This window comes from Limulus polyphemus, unplaced genomic scaffold (assembly GCF_000517525.1).
Source record: "Limulus polyphemus unplaced genomic scaffold, Limulus_polyphemus-2.1.2 Scaffold857, whole genome shotgun sequence".
NCBI lineage: Eukaryota > Metazoa > Arthropoda > Merostomata > Xiphosura > Limulidae > Limulus > Limulus polyphemus.
In genome coordinates this window covers 3,037-13,586 of record NW_013666467.1, presented here as the reverse complement: position 1 = coordinate 13,586, position 10,550 = coordinate 3,037, and the positions used below count along the sequence as shown (strand labels likewise).

Here is a 10,550-nt window from a genome sequence, read left to right as displayed (position 1 = left end):
CTTGTGTAGTGTATTCTAACTTTATTGGTTTAGTGCATGTTAACTATATTTTGCAGTGGATGCTAACTTTGCTTGTGTAGTGTATTCTAACTTTATTGGTTTAGTGCATGTTAACTATATTTTGCAGTGGATGCTAACTTTGGAGGAGCATGTAGAATGTGTAAAGATAAAGAAATAGAGGATAATTTCAAACTAAAAGTTTTTTTTTAAAATCTAATAAAAAATGGACTTTTAGCTAAGCCTTTTGAAGATCTTTAATCCTCCAAGATCTCTATAATTGTCACCCTCATCCAGGCAGTTGATGCCATTTAACGATTATTTCATTTCATCAAATTTGTAATTATTTAGCAAAAATATACACAAAATTGTGAACATGACACTATTTGTTTACAGTACTTTCAAAAGCTTGCAAAAATAAATAAAAACAAATAAACACAAAATCATGTTTTTTATATAATATTCATATGAACTTTGGAGTATTTTTTGTTTTTCATGCTAGAACTTAATCTAAATTATCATTAATTTTTCACAAAAATAAGTCGTCTTATTTTCTTGCTGCAAAATTTTAAGTAAATAAATACACACCTTTATATTTGGAATCAGCATTTTGAAGACCATTCGATGGAAGTTTTATCTTTAAGTAGCCCAGATTAACAACATGAATGTTTGTACTTGCAAGTTCTGCCCTAAGAACCTCAAAAAAGGCTTGTTTGGCATGCTCTGAAGCTGCATCTTGGGAAAACAAAATCACATGCATATATATATATATATATATCTGTCACAGATAGTGTTCAATGTAAAAAACAAATATGATTTATGTGCACAGTATGTTTATGTATTTTATAATAGCTTCACAAATGAAGCAAAGTCATTGTTTTTCAAGGTTGAAGGAAGTGAATTTTAGCAGCCACAGGTCAATAATAAAAAATAAATAACAAACCCTTAAAAACTGGAACATTTCCATTAAAATTATTCAGCACCATATTATGAATAACAAGGTATTTTTTTCAAAACTAAAATGTTTTTATGGTACAATAGTTTACGAATTGTAAATTTAGCGTGAAATTTAAAACGGTGATTCACAAAATGTAGAAAGTTAACAAAAGTTATAGTTATGTAACCACAAGAAAAATGTGAACTTCCAGCAAGAATCAAATTATGACAGATGTACAGTTTTTAGCTGGTGATGCTACAAAACATAGCTGAAAAAATTGCACTTTAAGAACATAACATCTTATAAAAAACATTAAAACATGTTCTTATGTTGTGTCTTTTACTTTTTTTCTTATAAACAACTGTACAAGTATGGAAACAGCAAAATCTGGGCAAGCTATCAGAAGCTTTTAAAATATCCTAATTTGTTGTACATTTAAAATTTTGTCTACAAATGTGAAATGACTAGTTATTAAAATTAAACAGCTGTTTAATTTCAGAAATATTGTGTTAAAAGGTAAGCATTCACTGGTTGTTTTTCATTGCACAAGTCCATACTCATTTTGCTACTTTAGCAGTAGTGGAGATTGAAACAGAATAACAAAAGTAGCTGACAGAATCAACATATGATTGAACAAGTGGCTTAAACCAGTTTACAATGTTTTACTTCCAGTTACAAAACTACCTCCTCATAGGCTGAAATTTTGAGTAGAGAAATAATGGATAATATTAAGTTTAAAGTTAAGAATAACAAGAACACCATACATTGTTAGCTTTCATTCAAAGTAGCAACTGTTGTCTATAATAAATGTTTGAATTTTAGGAAGAATTCCAGAAAACATCTACAAAATTGATTCTAACATTTAAAGAGCATTTGAACCACGTAAAATTCAAATAACAAACTAAAGATGTATAATAGGTAAGATAAGTGACCCTTGAAAAGGATTTATGAGACAAAATATCTATGAATAGTAAAATGATTTGGTTTGTTTCGAATTTTGCACAAAGCTACATGAAGATAAATCCCTAATTTAGCAGTGACAGACTAGAGGGAAAGCAGACAGTCAACACCACTCACCAACAACTTTTGGGATAATCTTTGACCAACAAATAGTGAGATTAACCATCACATTATAATGCTCCCATGGCTGAAAGGGCAAGCATGTTCAGTGGGATGTGGATTCTAACCCACGACCCACTGATTGCAAGATGAGCACCCTAACCACCAGGTCATGAAAAGAAAGACATATAATCTCTAGAAGGTCAAGGTGAAGGCTTGATTTTAAGTTTCATTAGTGCAAGTTAATCTGAAAACATAATTACATTATCTGGTGTATTCCAAAATGATCTCTTTCAAGTATCTGCAGGTTCAGTACTATTTCTATGTAGCATATGTATACAAGGATGGCATTTGTTTATACCTGTATATAATAACTCTAGGTTTAATACAGTTTCTGTGTAACATATGTGTACTGGGATGGTACCTGTGAATAGCAATATATAATAACACAGGTTCAATACAGTTTCTTTGTAGAGAAGATAGGCCTCAGAAAAGTTCTATTTTCAAACAGTATAACTCAAAATAAATATGCAAGTTTTCTGAATAGTGATATTTGAAGAAAAATTAAAACAGTTAGTCTATTTTTAAGATTTTAACACAAGATATAACTTACTACCAAAACCTGTAGAGTTTGAAAACAATAAAAAATTAAAAAATGGTGCCTGATTGCTCATTAATGTGCTTTACTCCTTATATGATATTATCTTTAACATCAATTACTTTAGTTGTAAGTACTGAGATGCTGCTCAGACTTATGAATTGTAAACAGTTATTTAATAAATACAATATTTTGTGAGAACTGCATGGCCATAAACCAATAAATACATGAATACTTACAAGAAGAGGAAAATGAACTTGCATTACTAACAGAAACAATGTGTCCGTTTCCAGCTTTTATCATGGAAGGTAATATTGCTAGAAGAATAGAAAGAAAAATTATGTATATAATAGAGGTATATTTAACATACACAAAATTATTACTTTTCTTTAATATTTTTCCTGTGAATGTGGTGCCATATAAAGACAGGACTCCAAGCTAATACTGTATATATGAAGTATTCATGACAGAATTACTAAGCTATCAACAGACATACCATTACTGTAAAAATATAACTAGAATTTTTCACCCATATGTATCTAGAAGAATACTATTTTCATGTGTTAGTATTAAAATCAGCATATTCCAATACATACAGATATTTATGGTAATGACACTTTCATACAGATGTACTTACAGTAACACTACTTCCATTAAGATTAGCAATTCATGTGTTTGGAGGAAAATGAGGTTTCACAATAAAAAGGATAAATATACTTAAGATAAACAACACTGTGTCCACTTCTGCTATAAATAAACAATGTTTTTTAACTCAAGTATGTTATCCTTTTTATTGTGAAGTTACATACAGATGTTCAGACAGCAACAATACTTCCATACACACGAATTAAGTGTTTTATGTTTTTTATTTCATGTGATGATTGTGTTGTTCAATGACTAGAACTTTGTACATAAACGAAAGGAAGAAAACAACAATTTTTGGCACAATGAAACATAAAGCTTTAGCATCACTAGTTATCTTTATGTAAAAAATATAGCTTTATGTTTCTTTGTGTCAAAAACTGTCACTTTCATCATTTTATTTATCTACATACCTATAGTATGATGTGCCTTAAAAAGATATTATGACAAGAATTTTCTTGAGTTGCATAAAACATGAGTTATGGTACAGGAGATTACTGATTGATTTTGTGAGTATCTTACAGTGGTTGATTTGATTATTGACAGTTTGTTTGTTATGGATTTTGTGCAAAGCTACATGAGGGCTATCTGTGCTAGCCATCCCTAATTTTGCAGTGTAAGACTAGAGGGAAAGCAGCTAGTCATCACCAGCCACTGCCGGTTATTCGCCTACTCTTTTACCAATGAATAGTGGAATTGACTGTCACATTATAATGCCCCCACGGCTGAAAGGGTGAGCATGTTTGGTAGGACCGGGATTCGAACCCGCAAATTGCGAGTCAAGCGCCCTAACCACCTGGCCATGCCGGGCCTGATTATTGAGAGAGTGAATTTGTTAGTCTGTCAGTTACTTCACTTTTGTAAATACTTAGTTTGTGTTTCAATGAAGTATTAGATATATGAAAAGTACCACAGATACAAGAACATTAGCAAATGAAATTGTACTAGCATCTACTGTGAAGTTAGGCTTATCACTTAGTGTTTGTTAAGCCAATTTACAGAATTTGAGGTACAAAAAATAAAATACTTTTATTATTATTATTAATAAGAGGACTGGACTTTGTATTATATTTTACCAAATAATCCAAAAGAAACCATTAAAACAATAGCGAACATACTTTCATGTGTAAGAAGTAATAGCAGCATTACTTCCATACATACGTATCTATAGTAACACTCTTTAACGTAACACTGAAGAACAGAGGCTTGTTGGTCACATGAAGACTGTCTCATCCACTTAAAAAAAGTCAAATCCAGCCCTGACCATTTAAATAATTATATATTTGTGTTCTACCATTCTCACCATTAATTTTGTTTGTTTTGAATTTCGCGCAAAGCTACACGAGGGCTATCTGCGCTAGAAGAACAGAGGCTTGTTGGTCACATGAAGACTGTCTCATCCACTTAAAAAAAGTCAAATCCAGCCCTGACCATTTAAATAATTATATATTTGTGTTCTACCATTCTCACCATTAATTTTGTTTGTTTTGAATTTCGCGCAAAGCTACACGAGGGCTATCTGCGCTAGCCGTCCCTGATTTAGCAGTGTAAGACTAGAGGGAAGGCAGCTAGTCATCACCACCCACTGCCAACTCTTGGGCTACTTTTTTACCAACAAATAGTGGGATTGACCGTCACATTATAACGCCCCCATGGCTGAAAGGGCGAGCATGTTTGGTGGAACGAGGATGCAAACCCGCGACCCGCAGATTGCGAGTCGAGCGTCCTAACCACCTGGCCATGCAGGGCACCACCATTAAGTACAAAGATAAGATGATTCATCAATACTATTCATTTCCTTAATAATCTTGAACACTTCATTTGACTAGATCCCCCTCTTTTGAACCCTTTCCAGCAGTTCAATATCTTTATTAAAGGTAAAGAGCACAAGACTGAACACAGTACTTCAAATGAGGTCTAACTAGTGACATATACAATAAAATAATAACAATATTTTATAAATAAAATAAAAAGTATTACTTGTCATACCACTAGCAACAGCACACTGCCTGGATGGCTTAAGAGACTGATTAACCAGAACACCAAGATACTTTTCTTCCGTACGATTGTTAATTTTTTTCCTTCACAATTATACTTATAATGTAAATTATGACAAATCACATGCACTAAGTTGCATTTATTATAATTAAAAACCATCCATCAGTTATTCAGACGAATCAACAAATAAACTAAATCCTTTAGTAAAGCAGAAGCATACTCCTCACAAACAGTGACACTCAAGGCCTAAATACCACCAGCAAATTAAAGAAACTTATTGACCATTCCTTTATCTGTGTCAAGGTTTCAACATTGGCTTTTGTTTTTCTTTTTGGTTCTTCCTATCTAGCTAGAGCTAGTAATAATCAAACTTGGGTCCCGTTCGTGTAAATATGTTAATAACTTAACAATTTTACATATCGTTAGACTGTTATTAGTCCATGTTTAGCAATTCCTAACAAACACAGTTAAATGAACTTTTTTAAAGCAAATAAAGAATAATGAATATTAACATGACAATTTTTGTTTATTAAAGCAATCTAACCCTAAGTAAAGTTGGTTAAGTTTGTAGCTTGTAATAAGTAAGCAATATATTATTAAGTTAAACCTACATTATTGTTTACTTCAACTATGTTAAACACAAGCAACAGGCATCACTGTGGCTAGTCATGTAACCAACAGCCACTAGGCTACACCCTCACATTCACAAGTTTTGTTCAAGCAGAATGCATGCGTACCATTTTATATAGTCTCGCCAATCAAAGTAGTACTAGCTACTGTGTCACAAAAGTTTAAAACTGAACAAACTTAAATTAGTAGAGAAATAATATGAAAAATCATAATTGCAATAATTTGATTACTTGGAATAATTAAAAATAGTAATAATTGGAAACATTTGATTATTTGAATGAATCAGGACACTAACCAATTAAGCAGAACATGAATTAACCGTAATACTGGAAAGACACTTTAACTTTTAGTTGGCTAAAACTGCCACTTCCAGACCTATGATATTCAGAGTTTGTAAACAAGGTCATAAGATTAACTCAACGTTATATTATTTATGAATAACGAGGTTTACATATGAAACAAAACTGATTCCCTCTTTTTGTATTAAATAAAATGAAGACTAAAAAAAACAACAGAAGATAATATTTTACAAACATGCTCAAGAACTGTTCAATACATAAATAAATACATTTGTTTGTTTATGACAAAGCTATCATCAAAGACAATCTGCCACTTTCTCTAATTTTGAACTGCCAGCTTCAGGGAAGGCAACCATCTGACAACACCCATCACTAACTCTTTTTGCTACTCTTTACCAATGAATAGTGGGATTTGCCATTGCATTATAATGCCTCTGTGGCTGATAGTTCCAGGCCCCAGGATGTGTGTATGTATAAGTATTGTTACGTCTCCGTTTGTTAGTTGATTTTTCCGTAACTTCGTTCCAACGAAACTTTAACGACACAAGTCTTTACTTAATAAAACTGGTTTATTCTTTCCGAATATAACTCTGCGATACACTTAATCTCAATACTCGCACTAAAACAACACTGTAACGAACGAACGTTAACTTCAACAATACCGTGTGACTGCAGTTCAATTACTCACTATCTACCCAGACACGTTACATTCCCCTCTTATATATATCCGCCTACCCTATATCTAGTAAGAACTAGAACATTCGCCAAAGTACAGGATAATTCAAGAAAGGAGAGAGCGTGAGAATCACATGATCTCGATGACGCAACAGTATCAACCAAATTTCATAAAATATACATTTGATGAGTGCAACATGCCCAAAGTAGTTAACAACCATCAGTTTGACATCAATGTCTATTGAAGTGTTGATAATTTCACCCTTGTAGTTCACTCCACTATTGTTTATCAGAATATCAATCTTTCCAAAAGCATGGAGAGCTTCCTCTGCTTTGGCAGGAATATCCTTTAAGTCATTCAAATCCAAGGAAAGGATGTAAGGTTCATAACTTGGCCATTTCTAAAACCAATATACAATTTGAGTAAAAAACTAATATAGAAATATATTAAAAATTAAATTTTCTTCAAAACATGTACTTAAACACAAATTAACCTCAATTTAGCTAAGTACTTTTACAAACATTTATTTACCATTTCATGAGATATATATTAACTTGAAGTTCAGAGAGATAAGCTTTAAATGTCACGGATACACTACTTCAATTAATAATTTATACACACAAACAACATACTAATAAAAATCTTCTTTTACAATACTCAGAATGTTATGTTTCAGTGCAAAAATTATAATTTCCTACCATTAATCTGATAATGAGTTTATACTTTTATTAATGCCAATAAATCAAATTATTAATTTTTTAAAACACAGTTCATCAGCCCTTACAAAAAATATATGTATTTAACCACAAGTCTCATTCCGACCGAGTTGTTACTTGCTACTTTGATTACCCCCATGAATATATAGTGAAGCTACGAAAAAGCTGGGTGAGATAAAGTTTCCCACAACTGAAAGAAAAAGCTAATAACTCACATGTATTATAGAGTCAAAGTGTTACAAATTAGTGAATTTACAATAATGTGTAGTTGGCTAAGCAGAAAATAGTACAAATTGCTTTTAATGCATGTTAATGCTTAACACTTTGTGTTAACTAAGATAAATGATTTATTAAGTCACCCGTTAACAGCAACCATTTATGCAATAAGCAGCTTCTTGAAAATATAAGAGTTCAAGCATGCAGTACTACAAGTTTTGTTATAGGTGTTATTTTATGTAATATAATACGCTGTATAAGTAGAAATCAGAAAAAAAAACAGTTGCAGTAAAAATTTAGGGTTGTTTGGTTGCAAGAAAAAGAGAAATCATAACAAAACATGCCACAGAGCTTACACACACCGTCTTTAAACTTATGAGGTCCTTTTTCACTCTCTCAAGCTTTTTTTTACGTCTTGATGCCAGGATCACTTTGCAGCCAGCTTTGAAACATGCATGAGCAAGAGCTAAAAACAAAAGTAGCTTTTATCAGTCAAAGAAAAAAAATGTAGTTGTGTAAGTACAAGTTATCTGTATCATTTTTGAGTTTTATGCAAAAACTCTTAATGAAAGTATTGATACTGATTCTAATTCCCATTAAAAATTATGTATTTTATGAAATTATTAATTATTACAGTCTAGCTGTATATAACTCCAGGTTACAATGTGGTATAATACTGATGAAAGTCCTTCATAACTAATAACACTAATTACTATTCATGTCAGAATCATCTTCATTTAAGTATGATGAAAATAAATCAAGTCATACTGAGTTAGTGATTAACAGCAGTTTATATTACATTAACTTTTATTAAAACTGGTAATAAGCACAAGGCTATGACTTAAGGACTAATGCAATTCTAAGTAAAAAAATTAATTAATAAACATATACAAAACAAAAATAGATGTGACATTATCAGCATACTACCATAAAATATTAAAACTCTGCACACAATTAAATCTGGTTTAAGTGATTTTTAAGAATATAATAATTTTAAAATAGTCATGAATGTAAATAATTTCATTAGCATAGAGACTAGGAAATTATTTGACAGAAATTAATATTATGTGCTTATCTAATAACATTCCAAGGTTAACCTCAGAAGACAAATTTGCAGATTTAAATTTATGTGTGTTACAATCACAAAAATAGAGGACACACACAGTGACAACAACATGCATATTTCAGCAGAGTGGGTAGTTACTATTCAGCTCATCATCACATGACTTCAGAAGGACATGCATATTTTAAAACTAATGAAATAAAAGATGCTACCAAGATGTAAACATCATTCTTATGTACAAACAGATACTCAAATCTACTGGCTTACATTATAGAGCTATGACTATTCTTAACTGTTTTCAAATATCTAAATTTCCTGTACTTTGTATAATATTAGCCAGATTTTGTAGCCTAACATTTTGCAGGCACCTGTTGATATACCTTTTGATTTTAGATATACAAGAGATTCAAAAATGTTTTTGAAAAGTGTAAAATGATAAATTAAAAATAAATATTGAATTAAAGTATTTTAGTATGAGTCCAACATAATCTTTTCTAAGAACTACAATGACAGTACTTTGCAATATTATGCACCAGAAGCATCACCCCGAGTAAATGCTAAAGAAAAAACATTTGAAATTCTTCAATCTTACCTTCTCCAAGACCAGAGCTTGCTCCAGTAACAAGCACAATTTTTCCAACTAAAGATTTATCTCGATGAACTTTATGCCTGAAATTAGAGCTGTACAACTGGTATACCAGCCAAGGAAAGATAAATGGTAAGCATAAACCTCCTGCAATCAGTCGAATCCAGTATTTCAAACTGGAAAACATTGTACTCTATCGAATAAGATATGATCAATTCCCGATTAATTCCATACATGCACAATGCTACAAGTACAAGTAAGCCTATCGTAAGTTAATCAAACACTGAAAATTATATTAGGCTAAATAAATCAACCTAGAAATTTGTAGACACTTTATATTTTACAATGGTCAGTAGGATAAAACCAACTTATTAATAAAAACAGGTTCTAAAGTTTTACTTAACATTGCCTTTAGGTCACAAACAACTTAATAATGAAAGGAGATTAATTAAACCAAGAGGTTTTAAAAACATGATCATGGGTGCCCGTAGGAAGGGGCAAGAGGGTCATTTGTCTTCCCTTACATTTTACAAAAACTTGCATGTTAGGATGTAAACTTAACATCGTAGTTAAACTAAATACTTTTAGTAATTTTTATTAAAACTATAAATTTGTGTTTGTGTCTAAGCACACATGTTATTTTAGTCTGTTGACAGGGGCAAGAGGGGCATTTGTCTTCCCTTACATTTTACAAAAACTTGCACATGTTAGGATGTAAACTTAACATCGTAGTTAAACTAAATATTTTTAGTAATTTTTATTAAAACTATAAATTTGTGTTTGTGTCTAAGCACACGTTATTTTAGTCCGTTGATTTACACTGTAAAAGCTGATCCCTTATATATATGTTTTGCCCCCCCCTTGGAAATATTTCTGTAGGCACCTATGATCATGAGGTAAGCTATGGTGAGAGGACAGGTGACAAAAAACGGAAAGAGTTCCATATGGCACCCCCACCCAAAAATTGTAGAATTGCCTGGATAAAAAAGATTCTGAAAAGGGTTTATGTTTATCTGACCATTAGCCAATACCAAACATTGTCTATATATACCATTATCCATTGAGTGGGGGTGCCATATGTAACTCTTACCCAAAAAACACCTAATGTGCCTAATACCACAAGTTATTTCATA

The 10,550-nt window shown here is 31.6% G+C and overlaps 1 protein-coding gene across 8 annotated transcripts in view; it reads right to left on the bottom strand.

The window, feature by feature from the left end:
* LOC106460895 (dehydrogenase/reductase SDR family protein 7-like) overlaps nt 1-10,550 on the bottom strand; it is a 15,187-nt gene that overhangs the window by 2,570 nt on the left and 2,067 nt on the right. For 4 of the 8 annotated variants that reach the window (XM_022387697.1, XM_022387698.1, XM_013920652.2 and 1 more), the window contains exons 2-6: nt 9,424-9,610; nt 8,131-8,234; nt 7,017-7,236; nt 2,831-2,908; nt 586-732 (exon numbers count right to left, since the gene is read on the bottom strand). In XM_022387697.1, coding sequence (XP_022243405.1) covers nt 586-732; nt 2,831-2,908; nt 7,017-7,236; nt 8,131-8,234; nt 9,424-9,610 — 736 coding nt within the window. The remainder of the gene's footprint in view (nt 1-585; nt 733-2,830; nt 2,909-7,016; nt 7,237-8,130; nt 8,235-9,423; nt 9,611-10,550) is intronic. The other 4 variants (XM_022387699.1, XM_022387695.1, XM_022387694.1 and 1 more) reach the window with 2 other exon arrangements.